The 23,543-nt window shown below is 41.0% G+C and overlaps 1 protein-coding gene across 11 annotated transcripts in view; it reads right to left on the bottom strand.

Moving 5' to 3' along the window:
• MBNL1 (muscleblind like splicing regulator 1) overlaps positions 1–23,543 on the bottom strand; it is a 189,833-nt gene that overhangs the window by 144,732 nt on the left and 21,558 nt on the right. For 9 of the 11 annotated variants that reach the window (XM_048506757.1, XM_048506759.1, XM_048506758.1 and 6 more), the window contains exon 2: positions 10,533–11,503. The exons of 1 other annotated variant lie outside the window; for it this stretch is intronic. In XM_048506757.1, coding sequence (XP_048362714.1) covers positions 10,533–10,706 — 174 coding nt within the window. In that variant the 5' untranslated portion in view covers positions 10,707–11,503. Of the gene's footprint in view, positions 1–10,532; positions 11,504–11,659; positions 12,100–23,543 lie in introns of those variants that run through there. One more of the 11 variants, XM_048506752.1, reaches the window with a different exon arrangement.

Genomic DNA, 23,543 nt, shown 5'->3' with positions numbered 1-23,543 from the left:
ATCTTACTGTGGTATCTGTCACTGCATGGGGGCAATTAACAGTTGTCTCTATGATACCAGAGCAAGCATGGTGTAGTGGTTAAAAGCAACATATTTAAATTTGAAGAACTGGGTTTAATTCTTCACTCCTCCACATGAGCAGCAGACTTTAATATGGAGAACCAAATTCAATTCCCCACTTGCTACATGAAGCCTGCTGGGCTAGTCACAGCTCTCTCAGACCTCTCTCAAACCCCCGTACCTCACAAGGTGTTTGTTGTGGGGAGAGGAAGAGAAGGCAGTTGTAAGCCACTTTAAGTCTCCTCAAAGAGAGAGAAAAGTGGACTATAAAAATCAACTCCTATTAAATCAACTCCTATTTTTTTACTACTATTCACAGTATTAGTCCATCCTTCTGCACACTTTTTGAAATGCAGAGATGTAGATGCAGCGATGTCGTAGCATTATCGGAGTGAGTTGACACAAGATCCACAAAAATGCTTACAGATGGCCAAATGCTGTCTGCAAACATATTTTATGCATCTGATGAAGTGTGAAAAACTTGTGCCACAATAAATTTGCTGGCCTTTAAGGTGACATAATATACAAATTCTGGCTGCAGCAGTCTGACACTGCTATTCATCTGGAATAAAGCCACACTGAATTCCTCTACTTTTGATGACACATTCAGGCAGCCATCAGTTCTTTGCGATAAATCCAGACTCTTATCAGGGGACAAGCTCAGACATATATACCTTGGAAACCTATGAGTGAACGCACATCTATACCTAAGAACAGAGAACCGGGGGGAATTTTCTGCACACTAATAAGGTAGACTCTTGTTTCAGTGAACGATGTCTGGAACACCTAAAGTGAACTAAAAAGGGGTTTAAGGAGACATTTAATCTAGACTGCAGCCCCAAAAGAACAAAATAACATTTGATAAATGGGTTTCTTCTGTCAGTTCAGTCATAACACAAAAATACAGTGTTGCACTTACCTGTAACTGTAGTTCACTGAGTGAGTTCCTGTGCAGCCAGCCACAGTAAAATTTTAGGTGCTAGCTAGCTGACTAGAAGTGCATTCACGCCCCCTCTCCCATGGATGAACACAAGAAGTCTTCCCACCTAAGGTCACATGACAAGAGGGGGAGGAGTGTATTTTCCCTCAGTCCTTCCACCACTGCCATGGCTGAATTCCACAAAGCAAGCAATTCAAAGAGCAGTCCACGTGAGGTTGGAGGGAGGGATGTGTCCCCACACAGGAACCCACTCAATTAACGACAGTTAAAAATAAGTGCAACACTGTATTTCATTTTCATGGATGCAGGTGCACATAGGGAAAGTGGCAAGCTTAACCACCTTGGAAGTGGGCATGAGGCAGACTATTTGAATGATGCTTGCAACACTGCTCTCCCAGCGGCGGCATCATTCTATGAATCAACATCCATTGCATAGTGCTTACTGACTGTCGACAGGGAGTGGCAAATGGCTGCCTTGCAGATATTGAGAATGGTGACAGTGACTAAGTCAAGAGTCTGCTCCTGCTAATTCCCCACTCTAAAAGGGAGAGAATTCCCAACACTTTGCGTAACAACTGGAGGAGCATTTCTTGAATAACGCTTTGTCCTTCTTTGAAGACATCGTCAGACAGGACAATGGCAATGAAGACAACAAAGAAAAAACATTTCCCCCCTTTGGCGCTGGGGGTAGAGGAGGGAGTGTATTTCTAGTTTCTAAAAGCTTTCAGGTGCTTGATATTCTTCCATGGCTGGCCTGTGCATCTGGGCCTACACATTGAACGAACAAAAATATATCATCGTTTCACTGTGGTTAATTTACAAAACAGGATTGAGCTTATAAATGAGAATTTAAATCCTAATTTTCGCAACAATTGCTGGTTTTATTGCCTCACTCTTTCCCATCAGGCAGAAATCCAACTGGTATCCTGACCGGCCCTGTGGAAACAGTGGCACAAGGGAATAAGACAATAGTCCAGAATCTTTGCAAAATCTTAAACTGGTCAGTAATCAGCCAACATGACTTAAAATCCTAGTTTGCTACAACCCAACTTATCAAGTTAATGGAATAGCCACATTCAGACAATCCATTAAACAAAGTTAGATGAATTAAACCATGGTTTGCATGAAGTCTGACTCAAGCCACACAATTTATCATGTTGCTAAAATGCTTGGGTTGGCTCCAACTAATTATTGTGCTGGTAAAAAAGACCACCAAAGAGTTATGCTAAAGATCATGGTCAAATGTGGGGTAGGGGCTGCAATAAAGAGAGGAACAGAGTGAGCTGGAGTCAAAAGGCTGGCTGGATTCAATCCTGTGACATCAATCAAATTTAGAATGGCATACAATTATTGTTTCCTAATTTTCTTTCATTCCCTGTACTTTTGAACACCTGAAGGTAACTGTGATCAAACATTAGTCTTCTAAAGAGATCTAAATGGAGGCAATTATAAACAAAGTGATTTATAAAACAGTACCTACATTGCAATTCTAACCACAGTTATACCTTGTAGACCTACTGTAGGCAATAGATATAGAAGGCTGTAACTCTTCTTAAGACTGCATCATAAATACCTCAAACTACCACCTTCTTTACAAAATATATACATTTTATAAATTCATTTGTGGAGAAAAATGCAGGTTTTTACTAGAGGTAGATGGTTTCTCTCAATTTTATTCAGGTTGTCTTATAGTAAAAATGGAAAATTTCAGGAAGCCAAATAAAAACATGGGGAAAAATATAAATATAACTAACAAATTCAGTGAAAATGTTTACTTTGTGTCCCTTTGCTAAAGAGTACCACAGACAAACTGTATTTTTGTGCAACACAGGAACAAAACAAAAACTATTTCAACACTATCTCCTTGTATGCCAAAAATGCAAACATTTTTGTAAGAGAAAGCATTAATTTTAAAGAAGTTTCTCATTTTTGTTTGTTTTAGGTGGATAAAGAACACAGTTCTGAAACATAAACCTCTACCTCTGAAATTCCTGAAAGACCAGACTTTCATGTGCCAACAAAATAATTTGCATTTTTCCTCATTTTTGGCACACATAAGGCATGGCTTTGAAGAGACAAAAATATGTTCTTCGTCAATGAGTCTGATAATACGTAATCTGCCTTTTATATTCTTTAAGTTTCAATATTTTACCTGGCAATAAACTGTATTTCTATCAGCTAGACAACTACTATAATATATTACATGCAAGGGCACCTGGGAGCAGGGCCAAAATTTGAAACAGCACAGCTGAGAACTCTGCCATTTCATGGGGTCCCATTAAAGGTATTTGCTGTGCCTGCATAATAACCTAAAAATAGGAAAAACACATTAGGCAATTTCCATCTCCAATTCAAATGTTGTGTTGCCCAACAACTACAACCATTCAGCCATACCAACCTCACCTTTTAACAGACACTTCATAAATATTTACTTTATGTGGATTTGTGAGTGTGTTAGCCTGCATATGTTATGTGCTTCTAAAACCTTCATACGACAGGTACAGATATCCAAAGAACTTTCCAGTGTGAAAAGTTAGCCTTGAACATTAATTTATTTTTATCACCATCATCTTATTTGTATTGTCAGGACGTTTAAGTGTTTTATAACTATTTACAAATTCAGTTTCCCAGCAGTTTTTTTCAACTGAAATAACAGAAGTCAATATAACTTACATAAAAGTAATCCACACTAGACTTCGTATTTCTTTACAAAGAACACGTAAAACTATCTTTTACAAAAAAAATCCCTCAAACATGTTTGCTTATATTTCATTTTTAACATTTTAAGTCAATATTGTTAACGTTAAGTGTGAAAGACTGACTGACCTCAAAATATAACTCCATATTTCCCTTCAACTGCCTGAAAATCTGTATAATATAACGTGTAATTTTTAAAAAAGAAAACCTTACACCTTCTAAAATGTCTCGCTGCTCCTTATAAAACCAATTATACAATGAAACTGGGAGAGGTGGCAATGATTTATTTTGTTGTCCGAGGTTGTATAGAATTTCAATACCAAATCTGATATAAACAGCCTTTCAAAGGGCTTCTCAGACAGTTCGGCGAAAGGATACATTTAAAAATATTTCAGGAAAAGTTGAAACCTTTCTCTTGGCGTCAGCGATTTCCCTTGACTTGCATATACAAATGATCTCACCATTCACACTGTGTTTTAGTATATTCAAATGTAGCATGAGAACTTGATAAACCTTCCTGAACAGTAATAAAGGCACACAGGAAGGCCATCCATGTAACTAACTCTTTCAAACTGCCCCACCCCAACAAATGTTTATGAGTACTATTGAGGCTAAAGGTCCATTGACCCAATGCAGTTTACTCTGTCTGGCAACATATCTCCAAGGCAACAGGCAGAAGTTTGTCCCAGCCCTGCTACCTGAGAGAAATGCCAGGGACTGAACATGTGACCTTATCCATACAACACATGTGCTGTACCATGAATTCATCAATCAATTATACTTTGCACAGCATTTGGGTTTCCACACCTCCCACTATAGCAACCCCCTCCAGCAACCCTCTATCCTCACTGATGTTCAGTAGGCTGGCGAGAGAAGAAAGAAGGGCAAAAGCCATTGTACCAATGGCATGAATCCTAGGCCCTTTCCGCACGGGTGGTAAAGAGCGCCTCAGGATGCTAAAAACAACGTCCCTGGGGAGGGGTTCGCACGGTCACCACTGCTGCATCACAGCAGCGCCAGCCTCGCAACCCCTGAGCGGCGCGAAGACACTGCTTCCGGGAGCGAGGTTTTTCGGAAGCAGCGTCTTCCAACCGCTGCTGTGCGAACAGCAGCAGCTGGAAGGCACCATTTCCCCAGCACCGGCCCCGAACGCCTACCTTGTCTCCTGGCTTCCGACTCGTCGCAGAGGCCAGGGAACACCCCCCCCCCAGCCTGTGACTCCAGAGCCGTGGCTCCAGACTGCAGGGGCATGTCCCCTGTCCTCTGTGATGAGCCAGAAGCCAGGAGACAAGGTAGCCATTCAGCGACGGCGCAGCCTGTGCGAAGGCTGCGCCACCGCCTGCCGCCCTCCCGGGACCGTCTATGCGAATGGTCCCGGGGGGGTGCATCAGTATTGTTTATGCCGACGCACACCCGCACCGTTGCAGTGCGGAAAGGGCCCTAGAATGCCATGATGTCATTTCTAGTTTTGCCTTGGAAATGATGTCATGCCATTGCTGTAATACATCCCCCATGTCCCTGCCCCCTCTCCCACCAGGTGCCAGTTACTGGTTGGCAACCCTACTCAGGATACAAAAGAATATAAATCAATAAATCATTCAACATCTCTACATTCTGTCCAGAAATAATGAAACACACAGATTTACATGTGTTAGGTTCACTCACTTTCGGTTGCTGGCCAGGAAGAAGGAAAGCAATGTGGCATTCGGCTATTGTTCCTTTAAACTCTGTGAACCCATGATAATGTTCTTCATCTCATTTTTTTTGTGAAACGGGAAAGGATTAGAAGTTTACTCATTCAAGATGCACCCACCCTAACAATTTAATTTAATAACTGTTTAAGCATCCTAACCATCAACCTTTACAATCTTTATTGGTAAAGTAAAATTCAGTAGATTCATAAAATTGCACCAGATACTTCGGACAAAAAAGGGGTGGGGAGGGTTACAATTTTTTAGAACTAGACCAAAACAGAATGGAAGAATGTTCAACACTAGTTCCATTTAATGGCAATATGTGTACTGTGCCACCTTCAAAGGGGTTTCAGGCAGCACAAGAGGAGGGGGCCATACGCCTAGCTCGCTCCCCATCATTCTGGTATCCTCGAGTATGCTGCGTTGGCTGGCCCCCCCTCACCACCCTGTGTTTGCCCTCCCAACCAGTTCAGGTGCCACTTATGCTGGTGGGGTTGGCAAACATGTCAGCGCAAGTCCGCACTAATTCCAGGACATGCTTGTCCCCACCCCCAGATTGGTTTGTAATATAATTCTAACCTTAAATATAATTCTAACATAAAATATATTATGTTCATTTCAATCTGTGATATAACTTTATAAACGTTTAACTCTTTTAACCATGGCCATTTATCCAACTAGTGGTCTCCAATTTTCTTTTAAGGCTGAACATGTGTTTATTTTTTCTTACAAATAGATGTACATACATATATACATACAGTAGATATGTATGTTTTCTTGAAAGTGTGTGCAAGTTGGTGTTCATGCTATTTAGACTTCTGGCAACTGCTGATTCCTATAAATGTTGATTTCACAACCAACCACACTTTTCTACTATATACATTAGTAAACTTTTAAAGTTATTATTATTCATGATGAATAATAAAGCTCAATCTAGTGTGTAGTAATAGCTGAATGTGACTGACTGGGCACAGGAAAGAAGATGACATAGTCCATTTTCTCAGGCAATGATCATGAGTTTAGATGCCTGTATGAATTGGCACAATTTTTCCTGTGATTATTTCCACATTATACACTAACTATTCAAAAATGTACTGTGTCCTAATGCATAGCATATTGAAAAGGAGGGGAATAGTCTATTCTTCTTCATTCTTTTGAAGAGTTTTTATATTTAACGGGCATGCCCATATCACTTTCTGCAGGCTTCCCATTTTTTGGTTTACAACCTGATATGTTGCTGACATTTTCTTTTTAAAGGAAAAAAGGCAGAAGTGGCACATGCGTTCTGTTCTGAAAATGGAGATACAGTAAATGGAGATACAGTTCTGAAAATGGAGATACAGTAATTTGAAGAGAGTTCACACATGAAATGTGAAGGAGGTGAATCTAATTCTAGTATTTCGATATTCACACTCAATGATTGTTCTGCAAAATTTTGTGTTCATGAACGACCACAGACACCCAAATGTTATTTCAGAGAATGTTTTGACTAAGGATAATCAATAACACCTACGTGGGAGAAGGAAAACACAAGTTAATTTTCCTTAGCCATTCTACACTCACCATTTATTTCATGTGGATTCCTAACCACATCAACCTGTGTGTTCATAACACAGCAACTATAGTATTGCTGCCGAACTGTAAATGTAATGCTGCAGTTAGCCATTTACCTGCAAAACTTGCATAAGATCAGAGGAAGGTACTTATGGACAAGGAACAGCTTCTATGAGGCTCAGGCGCTTCAAACCATCATTTTTATTTATTTAATTCATGTTGCTTATAGTCTGCCTTTGTCCATGAAACTGAAGGAGGATTATACAATGTAAATCTGTGCTTGCAGAAGCTGGTACATTTTATCTGCCAACATCAGTAGATAACTCACAGTAGTATAAAGATCCTTCATTGATTTCAGTGGACTTAGACTGCTTGGGATGGCACTGCAAGTCTTGCAAATAATTTCACAAAAGTTATCCACCTGCAAATTGCTGACTAGCCTGACTGGACACATGCACACATTTGGACAATCTGTGGCCTAAAATAATAAAAAGGAATAAAATAAAATAACAAAAAATGAACCAACATTTCAAAGCCTCCATGTTTGGTCACCCAGGCATGATTCCTCCTTACTATGGGAAAACAGTCTATTTTAAAAACCTGACCTCAAGGTACAAGAGAGCCACCTAAGGTAACACATGGACCAGTATGGACTTATCCCAAGAGGCAAGTAAGTCAATAAATATCCACGGACTCTATTCTTCACAAAGGGCTTGCTATACCACTGGATAATACAACAAAAACAGAAAAGGGCTCATCGTATAAACCAAACTTACTAATAAGACTACAAAAGTAACTAGCCCCCCAAAATTGTTACCAGCTCATATTCTGACACATACCCACTTAAGCGGTTTGTGGAATGGGGGTGGTATAAAAGACAAAGCAAAAGGTTTCCCTAGTGGAAGTGACTGTTCCTTCACCACCTGCGCCTATATAGTGGTGTAAAAACACATGGGCCAAAAATAGTGGCGTGAAAACAGTGTAAACCCTTTCACACCGTTTTAAATCCTTTTACACCGTTTTCACACAGCTGTTTTTGGCCCATGCGGAATCAGTCTTAAGTGTTTAAGCTTGATATAAACAAGAATCAGGTTGTCCCCTATGGGAACTGGACACAAAGGAGTTTCAAATCCTAGCCTAGGCCCCTTCCACATATGCAGAATAACAACCGGTTGGATACTCACCGTGAAGGGGTCTTCTCCTGGGGGAAGGAATCCATCTTGCTGGGTTATTTCCAGCAAGATGGATTCCTCCTCCAAGAGAACGATCCATTGGATACTCACCGTGAAGGGGTCTTCTCCTGGGGGAAGGAATCCATTTTGCTGGAAATAACCCAGCAAGATGGATTCCTCCTCCAGGAGAATGTACTTTCAAACCACCTTCAATGCACTTTGCAGCTGGATTTTACTGTGTGGAATAGAAGGAGGAGGAGGAGGAGGAGTTTGGATTTATATCCCACCTTTCTCTCCTGTAAGGAGAGCCAGCGTGACTTACAAGCTCCTTTCCCTTCCTCTCCCCACAACAGACACCTGTGAGGTAGATAGGGCTGAGAGAGCTCCAAAAAACTGTGACTAGCCCAAGGTCACCCAGCAGGAAGGGAAGAGTGCGGAAACACATCTGGTTCACCAGATAAGCCTCTGCCACTCAGGTGCAGGAGTGGGGAATCAAACCCGGTTCTCCAGATTAGAATCCACCTGCTTTTAACCAGTACACCATGTTGGATCTCAAAAAAAATCAACTTGCAAACAATTGCAAAACTGGATTGAAAGTGCATTATTCTCCATGTGCAGAAGGGGCCCTAGAATGGACAGGACATGGCCATGCCAGACACAAGATACTATCATAGGAGGACTCATCTTTTTTTTAGTTTGAATTTAAAACAATTTCCATTTGTTTTGATTTTTAAAAAACCCTATTATGGCAAGTACATTATTTCTCAGCTACTGATATATAGTATTTGACAACTCAATAGACATTTTATACTACCATCTTTGTATTCTTTATTCTTTGCAGTGGTGACTGAACAGGTCACAAATTCCAAGGAAGTGAGAGACAAGACTTAGCATCTGGGGTTTGTCGACAACATCCTGAGCCTTTAAACATGAGGAATATTGCCAAGTAGCATAATTCAATGATAACTCCATGGTTTACTAGCTTACACACCTATGACTCCCAAGCACAAAATTCACATAGCATCTAATGAGATCCCAGGAGCAGCAAATACAAAGTGTAGTAAGCGCAACTGGCGTGACATAACTTGGAACATGGAGTCACTACTCAAAAGAAGAGTCAAGAGTTTGCTTTTCTTAGTCTAATAGAAACCAGGCATTGTTGAAAATTCCATTGTTTTGTTGCCCCAGCTGCACTAGCGCATTTGAATTAAAACAACAAAATACATACACTTAATCCTTAACTTGCCATTTAGCTAAGGGTAGCATCATGTGTAAGAGATCACTCCTTCCTGTGGTAAACCAGAAGTGCAAAAGGGAAATGAACCAATTATTCTTGCACCATCTTGCACCACCTTCTATAGCATGTGAAGACAACCTGATACCGATATAGACTACAGACTACTAAGCCAGATGCATTCGCCTTAGCTTATCATGGTCAAACTGACCATGACTACCACTACTTATAAATAATTTATAAATGGTGTTTTGTAACTTTCAAAATCAGAAGTCCCCATCATGGCTTGTGTACACCATGGTGGCCATTGATACCTTTACTTGTGCCTGCCAAATGTTTTCATGAAGTCGGTGGGACCAAGTATGGCTTTTGCCCTGCAAATTAACTACTGGAGATCTTTTAACTTAATTTATTGTTAGCGTCTTTAACTACCGAACAAAAAATAATATACTAGATGAGCTGTACTCATAGGCAGCAAGGATATTAACATTAGAGAATTAAAAACACTCATCCCCCTCCCACAAAAGACACTTAAAAACATGGATTTGACAAGTCTCCTTGGAGACTTGCAAGCTTTGGGCTTTATAAACTAGTAGACAAAACTTTGCTATTTGCCTTGAGATCTGGGGATTCCCATCAGAAAGCTTTGCCTTGTCTGACTGACCTGGGAACTTTTCAAGAATTGTATGAATGATACTGGAGATTTGATTGGCTGTGTACATTTTTAAAAAAATGTTGCTCTGGCAGCAGCTGCTAGCAAAGAACAAGGATCTATACTGTGTTCCTGGGATAAAGCCAGGGGAACAATGTTGTGGCTAGCTCCACCTCCTGGAACCGCCATTTTGTGGCAGTCATTTAGCTGCTGCACCCACTGAGCTATGTCAGAATTTTAAATGTGCCCACAGGCTCAAAGAGGCTGGGGACTCCTGTTTTAACCAGATACATTTTTTTAATTCTAAAAAAGATTGCGGGAGATATAATCTTTCCAAAAGGACATATCCTGACCTTTCTGAAAATACCCTTCTCTAGCCTTGCCTTCAAAATACAAGTACAAAACTTGCAAGCCCATTAACAGCAACAAAAATGGATACTACTACCTGTACTCAACAGCTTTATGGATTACAAATGTTTTAAGCACTAGTTTTCCTTAGCCTTGGGAAAGAATGTTAATATTTACTCACTTTCAATGAATCAAAGCAGGCGATTACTCGTCCATTTTCAACTTGGCAGCTTTTGGATGGATGTGCAAATTTACATTCCGTGTCTGGTCTTGAGCAAGTCCCTCTTTGGAACTCTCGACACACTTCCAGTGTAAGCCATTTTGTGTCCCGAATTGGTGTGACACTTACAGCCATGTTTAGATTTTACAGGTAGTTAAAATTGTCAATGAAACGAACGACAAAAAAAAAAGAGAGGCCAAACTGCTAAGACTGGAAATGATGAAAAATGTCACCTCCAAAATACTTCCCCAAGCCCCAAGCCCAATGTTAAAAGAAGATGTAAAATTGTGTTGTCACGACAGCAAGGAGAGATTTTCCCACTAGAAAGTCCCAGCATGAAACAGTCAATCAAAAGAAGGGGGTTTCACTTAAAGAAATGCTAAGATCACAGATAAAATGAGCATTTAAAAGTGTGGCCTAGAACTAGGCTTGTGCTCTCAGTAACCCATTCTGAGTGCCAAAATGCAAGCTGCAAAATATGGCAGACCCTTCGACACAGACTTTCCAAGCTTCTCTCAGGAAAAGTTGTCTGAAAGGTAATCTCCACACAGCTGAATTTACAATATTTTTTTTTTGGTGTGGTGCAATCGGTATTGATTAGTTTGGCACAGACAGATGCAGCAGTTTAGAGCAACAAATCGAGAAATGATTTCTCCTCTCTTTGATTTTTTTTTTTTCTGGCAGAAGATATCTCACTTTTCCAGCAAACTTATGAGAATAAACTAAAGCAGCCTAGGTGCAATGCCTGATGCTTAGAGCTTTTCTCTCGGCATAAGTAGAAATGAGGAGGGGGGTGGCTGGGCTAGAGGTGGAAGGCTGGATGTGCTGTCGTCGCAGTCTAGCTGGCAGCAAGCAAGGCAAAAAGCAGAGACTGCTCTAGAAGCGATTCCAAGCAGCAGAGACGTCAGGAAAGGCACTTCTTTAGTACCAACCTGTAGAAAAAACAGATACGTTAAAATTTACCAGGCAGCATTTCACTGATGTCTCACCACATAATTATGTTGCCATATGCTCCCTCCAGTCTACTAGCGCACAGAAACGACACTCTGTCAGCCTCAAGCAAAAAAAACCCCCAAAACAATACTTACGGTGAAGCATATTGCAGCCAGCATTCGTAGATTTCTTAAAAATGCTCAGTTTCCCCCTTCTGAAACAATTCATGATAGGGAGATAACCAATCACAAGACAGTATTGCAGCAATATTCTGGGCACAAAGCCAATAAATGTGGGCTGTCGTACGAAAGGTCGTGCCTGTCAGACCTTCATTGCTATGCTATAAGCAGAGAAAATGTCCATCAGATGCGACTTATTCGACTGCAAGGGGACGACCATGTGGGTTTTGAATTTACCCAACATGCAGTTAGTGGATTAAACCATGTTAGTTCTCAAACAGCTTCCAACTCGAATGCAAGTGTCTGTGGAGTCCAGACAGTGAGGGAGGGAGGAAAAAAATAAAGGCAGACACAAAGAAAGAAAAGCAGCAAGCTTCCCATCTGCAGATCATTTTTAGACTGCTTTCTTCCAGTTTTGCATTGAGCACGGCAAGCACAAAGCACGCCTACTGTACTTGACAGATGAATATAAAAGGAAAAGGGGGTGTTCACAAATGGTACAGTCTCCTGACCTATCCAATTCACTTCCTTCTAAACCATAAGTCCTGCCTCCTCCTCAACAGAAAGCAGCACTTTTTTTAGAACTGGGAAACTATTCCGTTCTGTCAGCAGAGACGCTGCCAGTGTATCCGAGGCAGGTTGAGTCTGGAGAAAAACACCTTCCCCCACTCCTCCCCAAGGCAAAACCTAGGTCTTAGGAGGGGAAGTGAGATTGGTAATGCTGTCGGAGTGCCTAGCATTACACACGTCAACCTCAGATAGCAACATGATTCTTTCGTGATGACCTTAGAAACAGAGCCTGCAATCATATTTAAACCACATGATGGGCTGCTGATCAATGCTTCTGAATTCAAGCGAGAGGGTCAGCAAATGCCTACCGGTACTGAGCCTCAGACACAGGCAAGAGCTGTTCTCCTGAGCAGCTTATATCTTAAAATGGCTTCTTTTATGTGATCAGTTTGCTTTTGAGTCAGAATAGTCTTTGCCAGAAAAAAAAAATGATGAAGGTGATAATGATTATTATTCAGAGAAGCAAACAGCTGCAGTATTTCTTGGCCCCTGGGAGACAGAAGAGCTATTGTAAATTTTATATATCAAATTAATTTGAGGCAGGTTCACAAGCTGGAATTATTTCATTCTCTGCAGTTTACACGGCATAAGCACAACTCCCTGAGTTCACCATTTAGGGTTCGCTCAGTTATCTCTTAGCATCCTTGAACCTTGAAAACCAAAATGACTAGTTCAAGAAAGAGAAAAGGGTTGGTTGATGCTTACTTATTTATGAAAATGCTTTATTAAATTAACTTTCAATCAGCCAAGAAACAAAATGATGAAACAATGAGACGACGAATGGCTTTGAAGACCACTGTTTCCAGAATATTTATTCCAAGATATGGTGCTAGTGGATATTGCCAAAATAAAAGCTGAAGAGCTAGAGACTAGTTTAGTAGCACCTTGTATGTGCAACCTCGGCAAAGGAGTTTCAAGGCAAGTTAGAAGCAGATGTGGCTTGCCATTGCTTTCCTCTGCAGAGTATTTCTTGGAGGTCTTCCTTCCAAATACAGACCCTGTTTAGCTTCCAAGATTCGGCTATATCATTCTGCCTTAGAGACAACAAGATTTTCAGGCTATAAGCTTTCAAGTTTGATTCCCCACTCCTCCACATGAACAATGGACTCTAATCTGGTGAACCAGGTTTGTTTCTCACTCCTACGCATGGAGCCTGCTAGATGACTTTGGGCTAGTCACAGTTCTCCCTGAAATCTCTCAGCCGCATCTACCTCACAAGGTGTTTGTTGTGGGGAGGGGAAGGGAAGGCGATTACAAGCTACTTCGAGACTCCTTAAATGAAGAAATAAAACAGGGTATAAAAACCAACTCTACTTTCAAAGTTTAAACCATTAAAATCTTGTAGGTCTTAAGGCGCTAGTGCTACTGGACTCAAATCTACTTCTTATTTAAAATGAGTACCCAGTTCTTCTAAAAAGTTGGCATCACTTTTTTAAAAATACCTTTGTGAATATAGCCTCTGGCTTCAATTCTACTGTTTATATCAACATAGTCCTTTAGTGGGCAAGCCTCTGGGGTCAATAGAAGGTTGTCTGAACTAGAGGAACACCCACGGGCCAGAAAACTATGCCAGAGCTAGTAGAACAAAATGGGTAGGCCTGTATCCTACTACTCTGCTCAGCAAAGCCGACAGCCTTCTTTCAGAGGGAGCCTTCTACTAGAGGGAAATCCACTTCCATCAGATAAAGTTTCCTTAAATTAGAATCAGGCTTCGAATTTTGCGGATACAAGCCATAGTGAGTAGGTCCTGACCAAACTCTAATCCGCCATTGTACATTACTGAAATGTGTCCCATGAAAGTAGGCTACATTCCATATTTAAGAATGTGTAGCACTCTTACAATCATTCTTGCTCAATGGGTTACAAAAATGTAAACAATGTTGTGAATAAGCAATTTCTAATGGAATAACTATTTCTTCACTCTTCCCATGAGCGGCAATCCCTCTGGGTTCAGGGTATCTACCATCTGGGCAACCTTTTACCTCTATCCCATAATATGCTATCTGACATATACATTGTTCTATGTTACATCAAATCATATTCTATTTAGGACAATGTAAAATTATCTAGAAACTTTTCTAGAAAAATGTTCCAGTTCTATTTTTTCTGGAGAACCCATACGTATCACTGAATTGCTCTCCAAGATGACAGATCCACTAAACCAAAGAAGAGGCCAAATCCCTTGGTGGAGGCGGCGCAAACCTACACTGGTAGATCTGCCCTACAGATCTGCCCCATCAGAGGGGCAGATCTGTTGTCAGGCAATCACTGTGGCCGGCCAAAATGACCCAACATGGCAACACACACAAGGCCAGTGCTCCTGCACCCCGGCTGCCTACGCCAGCATAGCTGGGGGCGTTTGAGGGCATGGAACTGACATTAGTCAAACAACAACAAGAAGCCTTTATTGGCATATAAAACAGGACAAAATTTCAGAGTGAAACAAGATTAAAAGTCAGTTTCCACCCCCGCTTCACCATCAGAAACTCCTGGGTTTATGCCACCTTTTTGGTTGCGTAAGTCCATGAGAGCCCTATGGAGGGTTTTCTGGCAGTGGGAGTTTTGTTTGCCTTTTTGGCTCCCTGCACGGCTAGAAAGCCCTCCTGGAAACAGCTGGGCAAAGCAACTGCAACACCACATCCAGCTGCCCAACCATTTGGATGGGGTTGCCTGTGTGTATAGACTGAAGTTGATCATGTTATTCTTTCCTTGGAAAAGAAAACTATAATGGCAGCAGGCCATAAAAGAGACCCAGTTTAGGAATATTTTAATGAAGTCCCTTTAGTTATGGGTAAGGTAGGCATGCCAACAAATTGCAAACACTGCAAAAAAGAACTGCAAGGCCCTGGTAGCCAGAATGAAACAACATCCTGAGAAGTGCTTCAGTGAAGATGGCAAAAGGAATATATTTGAAGAGGCAGGATCTTCAGGTGGGAAAATGGTTTGATTTCATCATGTTTCTTAAAGACTGCCTTGAGGATCTGTCGTAGTGGAGCAAAAATATATTTGTTATTATTACTGCATGTTATTGTCATTTTGATACAATTGTTATGAGAAAGCTGAAACAAGCAAATATTCCTTTCTGGGGCAGTACTGAGTGGCAGTGAATACAGTAAGTAATTCTAAATAAGCTGAAATGATACCAATAATAAAATAATAGAATTGGTTTTTGTGCTTAGGGGAATCCATCATCAATCTAAAGGATTCTGGAAACTATCCATCTTCGAGATCACTACCCTACTGTTCTACAGTTTCAGAGTTATCTGAAGTTATCTGTCCAGGACAGTGTTTCAGCCACATGAAATGCATATGTCCACAGTATATCACCTCAAAAAAAAATCTGACCAACCACCATACAAAAACCTGTGATAAAAAAACTCCAGCAGATTAGAAAAAGATGTGATTGATGAAAAAATTGCCCAGTTTGTTTATGCAACAAACTTGCCTTTTGGTCTGACTGAAAACCCATACTTCATTTATATGGTTCAGTCATTGAGCTCAGGATACAGTACACCCAGCAGAGCAGATGTTGCAGGGAAACTGCTAGATCAGGGGTAGGGAACCTGCGGCTCGAGAGCCGCATGTGGCTCTTCTGCCCTTGCACTGCGGCTCCACGAGCCGAGCTGCCGGCTTCATCCTTGCCTGCCCTGCAGGCAGCAGGGCGGGCACACCAACTGCCCGCGGACGGCTGGGCCGTGCTGCGGTCTTCCCTTCTCGCCCGCCCCATTGGGACGGGGCGGACGCTTTCATGACGGACGGCGGGGCCGAGCCGCCAGCTTCATCCTTGCCCGCCCTGCAGGCAGCAGGGCGGGCGCATCCATGCGCTTCTCAGAATGAGTGGAGTAAAAGGTAAAAAAACCCCAATATATACAGTGTTATCTTTATTTTAAATGTCAACAATTATTTGCGGCTCCAAGTGTTTTCTTTTCCTGTGGAAAACGGTCCAAATGGCTCTTTGAGTGTTAAAGGTTCCCTACCCCTGTGCTAGATAAAGTGTATCACAGAGAAATGGAGCAATGTGCAACTGTCTAGATGGTAAAATTGTTAACCGAAACCTTGGTGGATGGAGTAACGTCAGCAAAGATTCTGTTGTATGTCCTTGTACATGTACAACAATAGAAGAAGGGAATGTCTTGGAAATGCAGATAGCAGAATATCATAATAAACATGTGAACAAAAATGCAAATATCTAATATGCAGTTTAATCACAAGACAATGCCGCAAATGTATCCAACATAAGGAAAAAAATGTAGAAGAGCATGAAGAGAATATAAAGCTAATAACATATCGTTGCAGTGCTCATTTGCTGCACCTCCTAGCTAAATAGTTCAGTGTCCTAGAAATAAAGATGAATGTCACTGAAATTGCTAAAATACTTCCACAACAATAATTTTGCAGCAGCAGATCTGAAAGGAATTGGTGGAACCATACTAACGCCTCCACAAGATGTTAGATGGAATTCTGTAGTGGACTGTTTTGAGCAGTATATCAAGAACCGGCCTATTCTGGTGAAGGTTTGTGAACAAAATCAAGAGAAAACAGATGGCACGGCTATGGCCAAAATCCTCAAAACTGGGCTTAAGTGAAATGTTGAAGATATGCTGAGAGCCCTGAAGCCGATTTCTGAAGCTTTAAACAAAATACAGAAAAATAGCTGTGTTATTGCTGATGCTGTTGAAATTTAGAAGGAACTGAGTGAGCACTTAAAAACAAAACTGCACGATGACAGAATTAAATTACAAGCTTTAAAAAAGAATGGGACAAGACGCATTGTCTCCAGCTCATTTTCTTGCAAATATTGTCAATATACAGTATCCAGGAATCATCCATCTGTAATGCCATCTATAATATACTTCAGAGCTAAAGGGGAATCATTCAAGAAGAAGAAGAGGAGGAGGAGAAGGAGGAGGAGGAGGAGGAGTTTGGATTTATATCCCCCTTTCTCTCCTGTAAAAGATTCAAAGGGGCTTATAATCTCCTTGCCCTTTCCCCTTCACAACAAACACCCTGTGAGGTGGGTGGGGCTGAGAGAGCTCCGAAAAGCTGTGACTAGCCCAAGGTCACCCAGCTGGCGTGTGTGGGAGTGCACAGGCTAATCTGAATTCCCCAGATAAGCCTCCACAACTCAAGCGCCAGAGCTGGGAATCAAACCCGGTTCCTCCAGATCAGAGTGCACCTGCTCTTAGCCACTGCTCTTAGCCACTACGCCACTGTTTATGTTTGCCGAGGATGTCTTTAAAAATGTCACACCAGTGAACTGGTGGAGTTCACTTATTAAGTATCTGGATTTAGAGACTGTTGAAGTCATGATTTCACTTTTAACAGCACTAGCTTCCTCTTCCGGCATAGAAAGAATATTCTCTTCCTTTGGATTTATTCATTCCAAATTGAGAAATCGTTTGGGAACCAATATATATATATTGTTTAGTAATAAACATGATTAAGCAAATATAAGAATTAAATAAATAAAACTAATGGTTTAACAAAGCTATTTAAATTGTTATTAAGGTAAAGATTATTCTCTCCTTTCAGTAAAGTACAGTATAAAAGTTCTCCAAATATGAATGATTAACCTTTTAAACTGGAGACAGTTCACCTTGCAATAATTTCATAATTATTTATCTATTTATTTCTAATAGTAAAGTCAAATCAGTAATTTTGATATTAATTTTGGACATAACTGTAAAACGAATCTGAATGAAACGAAATGAAAATTTAATCTGGTTGTAAACGTTAAGGTTATATCAACAAGAATGAGTATGCAAAAAACTTTATTTAAATTAAGTCTTACCCTGATTTCTGGCAATAGTTAAATAAGATAGTAACAGCAATAAGGATAGCAGCAACCAATCCAATGAAGAGCATTTATAGTCACCTAACTAAATACACACACAATGTAAGAACACTGTTAGTTGACTGAGATTGTTTCTTCTGCAACATCCTGTCTTCAACAATATTCAGGAAGATGACTCTAGGGTATGGTGTCCAGACATCCCGCTTTTGGCGGGACAGTCCCGCCTTAAAACAATTTGCCCCGCGTCCCATGGATTTTTTGAACTGTCCCAGTTTTTGGAAGGCTGCCGCACTGCTTTCTGGGGCACACCCCAGAAGGCAGTGCAGCAGCCTCCCGCGCACGCGGCCGCAGGAATGCACTGCCTTTTGGGACGCTCCCGTTTCCCGCCCTGTGACAGGGCGGGAAATGGGAGCGCCCCAGAAAGCAGTGCGCTCCTGCAGCTGCTCATGCATGCGCGCGTGCAGCTGCCCGCCCGCCCACCCGCCCGCCCGGGTCCCGGCTTACAAAGGTGACAATTTGGTCACCTTACTCTAGGGAAACTCAAAAGCAGTACATAAAGGCAAAAAGCCCCCTGTCACTATTAACCCCTCCCCCGCCACCAACAGATATTCAGCACTTTAATCAGCAACCTACCTGGAGACTTCCTGCCAAAATCAAAAATTGGCTAAAACTAAGGCTGATTCCGCATGGGCCAAAAACAGCAGTGTGAAAACGGTGTGAAAAATGGTGTAAAAGGGTTTAAAACAGTGTAAAAGGGTTTATACTGTTTTCACACCGCTGTTTTTGGCCCATGCGGAATCAGCCTAAGCCTGGTCAAACTAGACTGACTGAAAATCAAAATACCTACACTATATATATGCTATATAAATATATATAAACAAATATTGTATATAAATGTACAAAATAAATTAGGTATATAAATACATATAAATAAATACTGTATATAAACATAAATAAATAAATATTGGGCCAGATCCAAAACTGGCTTACAGAAGCCAAACTAGATGGTTGCCATTTTAGAGAAGATTTTCACCATTTAAAAACGCACTTCTGACTTGTTAATCAGTGACATCCAAAATGTCCTCTCATTGACAACCTTGTTCAGGTCATACAAACTGAGGGTCGTGTCTTTCCTTTACTCCATTTCACTTTTCTTACTGTTTTCAACATTTCCTAGCACTACTTTCTTTTCCAGGAAGTCTAACATACAGTAGCTTCAATTTAGTCATTTTAGCTTTTAGCAGCACAATTACCAAATAAAGATTTTGTTGAGCTGTACTTTATCAGGTTGCAAAGGAGGGTGAGGTGAGTTTGGTGTTTCTCATGTCAAAATTACATGAGCTGTATTTTTTAAAAAAAAATCCATCAAAAGTCTGAAAAACTTTCTCCCTGGCCAAGGTTTTATGTCTGCAGAGGGGTAGAGGGAATATTCAAACATTATAGATGGGGAAAATAATGTAAAAATATAATTATTAATTATAGTTCATGGAGGTAAACATAATTTATTCTATCATTTAAAATTGTTGATTATATATGCTAATAATATATGTGTGTATATATATATATGTATATAAATATACATATGTTTATAATATATGGGAGTGTTATTTTGTACTTTCGTCTCTCTTCAAAGAAAATGTAGATCTAGCCCTGGATTTCAGTGTTGTATTTGAAGTCACTTTCACAGGAAACAAAGTCTGATTTGCTGTATTATAAACTGGGAAGACACACACAAATGAGTATTTGCACAAACTGAGGAATTAGATTTCCATTCAATCAATGCATATGCCCCCATTCTGATATGCTCTTTTGCAGTCAGAAAGAAAAGAGGTGGGTGGAAGTGGATCTTATGGAAAATTAACAGGAAAAAGAGTGGAACAGGAAGCAGGAGGGCTATGTTCTAGTCTTTCCTGCTATAAATGTCTTCAATGATATGTAGAACGCTTATTAAATGGTGGCAGTCACTAAATAATTAAGGTAGAACCCATTTTCTTAATGTTTTTTATGCTAGCCAGAACAGGAAATGTCAGAGAGCATGAACACAATGGCTGGTCATTAACACAGGCTTTTTGGTCACTGGGCAGAGAACAGTTTTCAGATTTTTAAAGTTTGCTTTTTTATTTGGGAAAACTGCCCTTTAATTAATTTATACATTATATATTTCTCTGCTTTATATTAGAAACCAATATTCTGCTTTTATGGGGAAATGTGGTGAAGAAACCAATACTCTGCTTAAATAGGATTATCATAATGTGAAGAAGAGGAAGAGGAAGAAGAAGAGAGCAGCAAGACTTGCTGAGTGTAAGAAAGGGCACAGTCGGACAGCCAGATGCTGCTGATAGAAGGTGATCTTGGCCACTGTGCCAACATGTTTTTCAAAGAGCAAGACTGAACACTCAAGCTCTTAACCTGCTCTGAATCCCTGAATACCCAAGCTCTTAGACTGCTCTGGAAAAGCAAACATTCTCCTGCTTTTGAGATTAGGTGGAATAACGCTGTATAATATTATTTTTCAACACAGAAAGCAAAATATTTTTCAACACAGAAGTGTTTCAATTATAGTCTATTGCAAAACCTTGCCTTATAAAATGCTATGCGTTCGTTAACTTAAGCAGTTTAATGTATAGTATTCCCTTTTAATTCAATTTTTATTCCAGAAACTACAAACCTTATTATGGCTATATTCTATATTCTGTCACCAAAAGATCAAAGTGCAGTTGTTCATGCTGTGGTGGAAGTTATATTAGTGTGTTTCCACTGCAGAAAATAGACCTGAACAATATTCCCTGTAGGCTACACGGGGAAGTGGCCGCACGCTCACCATTTCTGCGCTCCATGGACAAAAAGATTGCCATTCATTGAGCGGGTGTGAGGGGACGCTCAACAGAGGAAGCTCTCCCAGGTGGCCAGTGATCTTCCTCAATCTCAGGTGGGGGTAGGGAAGGCACACTCCACTGGGTGCCACCAGCCTGACTGGGGAGAAGGGTGTGAGGGCAGGCACAGAGGCACAAGATCTGGTCTGGAATGGCTGGGGGAAGGTGCAACCTGGTATGGAGGTGATAGCAAACAAGGCGAGGAGGGCTGGGATGGCGCTTGCTGCTGATCCTCAGGGTGAATGCCTTCTGCTGGATAGGAGAAGGTGAGAGCGGGGGGGGGGAGGGGGGGTTGGAAGGAGGTTCCAATTCTCCATGTGGGAACAGGGGAAGGGCCAGGAGCACTTCTGCTGGGATCTTTCTCTCCTTTGTTCTTTCTCTCTCCTTTCTTTTTCTTCCTTCCTTTCTCTTTCTTTCGTTCTCTCCCTTCTTTCTTTCTCTCGCTCGCCTTTCTTTCTCGCCTTCTTACTTTCTTTTTTCTTTATCTTCTTTCTGTTCTTTCTTTCTCTCCCTTATTTGAATTTAAAATATTTTTGTTCAAACTATCAAAAGTTCCACTCAGCAGTTGGGGATAAATTAGAGGAAACACTGGTCCCAAGTCTTCTTGTCCATTAAAAAATCATCTTAAAGTGCATCCTTTGTTTAAACCATCATTCTATACATGATAATCATGGTATTTGATGTCAGTAAAGGCGTATGTATGTAGGCAGAGGTGGGATCCAGCAGGTTCTCACAGGTTCCCAAGAGTAGGTTACTAATTATTTGTGTGTGCCGAGAGGGGGTTACTAATTGGTGATTTTTTGCTACTTGATTTTTGCCTTAGTTACGCCCCTCCTCCGCTCCTCAGCAGTAGCGCACAGAACTTGAACCAGTCTAGCAGGAGGTGCACCGGAGTGCGTGGCAGCCTGCGCCTGCATGCATTCATTTCCCGCCCAAGGACCAGAGCAGCAGCTGCGTCCTTGCCACAGCCTCGCCCAGCAATGCCCTGCCCCCGGAATGCCCGACCACGCCCCCATCGTGCCCCGCCCATCCCCAATGGCACTATGCCACTGTTTGAATCCCACCACCATGGGAAACTGTTACTAAAATTTTTGGATCCCATCGCTGTATGCAGGTAGGTATAAACATGGTAGTTTAATTAGAGAGCGTTTATATCAGCTCAAACAACTATTGGAAAACCTCATGGTTTTTTTCAAAGGGAGACATTATTTTCTGGCAGAAAAATGGCCGACGGCACAGGTGTGGGCTGTTCTAATGATGCAGAGAACAGTTTGAAAGCAAGCAGAAAAAGGAGAGTTGCCAGATTCAGAAATTCCTGGAGATTTGGGTTTGGAGCCTGGGGAAGAAGGGAGGAACTCTATAGATTCTGTCCTCCAAGGCAGCCATTTCCTCCAGAAGAACTGATCTCTGTTGTGTGAAAGCTGGCAACACTCCTCCTATAAAGCAGAGACTAAAAACACAGCAATCCTGGCTAATGGAGGCAAAGGTAGAATGTTCCATTGTGATATCCCTTTCCTTCCTTCATCACCGACTCCCTAGCTATAGTGTGGGATCTTGAGAGTCAGAAGAAAAATGTGTGAAGCAGTCCTGCTTCCAAGTTTTCAGAACTCCAAATAAAACTGAATAAAACTGAGAAACACAGAAATTGAACTAAAACTAACAAACTCAAAACTAATGAAACTGAAAATTTTACAGAAGCCGCTATTCAAAACTTTAATGGATTTTAAAACCAAAAATGCATAATTAAAAATCTGCATTTTTGGAATTTCAATTTAGATTGCTTCCCATTATTGTTTGAAACTGGATCAGTGTTTTGTTCATTTAAAACGTTGGTAGCCATACTGACCCCTAGTAAAATCCCCTAGTAAAGTACAATATTTTTTGCTAAGAGCAACCAAAACAACACAACACATTCTGCAAATTTTTGATTTCACCAGAAATCTCCCTTAGGCCAGATATGGGGGAGGGGGGCAGACAAACATGTCTTTCAACCCAAAGCATTAAAGAATCTCTGCCTGTGTTTTGTGTAGCATACTGAGTGTAGCATACCCTAACTGGTATCAGACTGGTATCCAGTTCAAAATATAATAATCATTACTCCATTCCACTGTTATATTCATATTCTTCTGACAATCTGTGACAAGCAGATAATGCATTTGAATAGGCTGCTCAGTTTACACTATTAAGATATAGGCTATTCTGTTGTTAGATGAGCAGGACTTTGGCTGTTTTACTCCACGTGTCAACATACCTACTAAAAAGTTTTTTTAAAAGAGTCTAACCCACACAATTCTATAACAGTTAGAGATCAATTATGCAATAAAAACCCGATAAACTACTATAATCATTCATAAGGCAATGTGGAATGCCACTTTTTCACTTGTTTCTTGTTTTAGTACATTCCAACTCCACCCATGCATTCAATATAACTCTCAGTTTGAACAGTATTTGGTATCTAATCCCACAATGCATGATCCAGCAGTGATCTTCACAGACATAACTGGTTCACTGTGATGTAATGCCATACAACTGGGGAGAGGTTAGGACCAATCAGGCAGCACTCCAGAGAAGTAGGAGTGCCAATCAAGGGGAGAGATTTGCATGACTGACGCCAGCCATACAG

The sequence above is a fragment of the Sphaerodactylus townsendi genome, linkage group LG08 (assembly GCF_021028975.2).
Source record: "Sphaerodactylus townsendi isolate TG3544 linkage group LG08, MPM_Stown_v2.3, whole genome shotgun sequence".
Taxonomy (NCBI): Eukaryota; Metazoa; Chordata; class Lepidosauria; order Squamata; family Sphaerodactylidae; genus Sphaerodactylus; species Sphaerodactylus townsendi.
The sequence above is the reverse complement of the archived record's forward strand: the minus strand, read 5'-3'. Positions and strand labels throughout refer to the sequence as shown.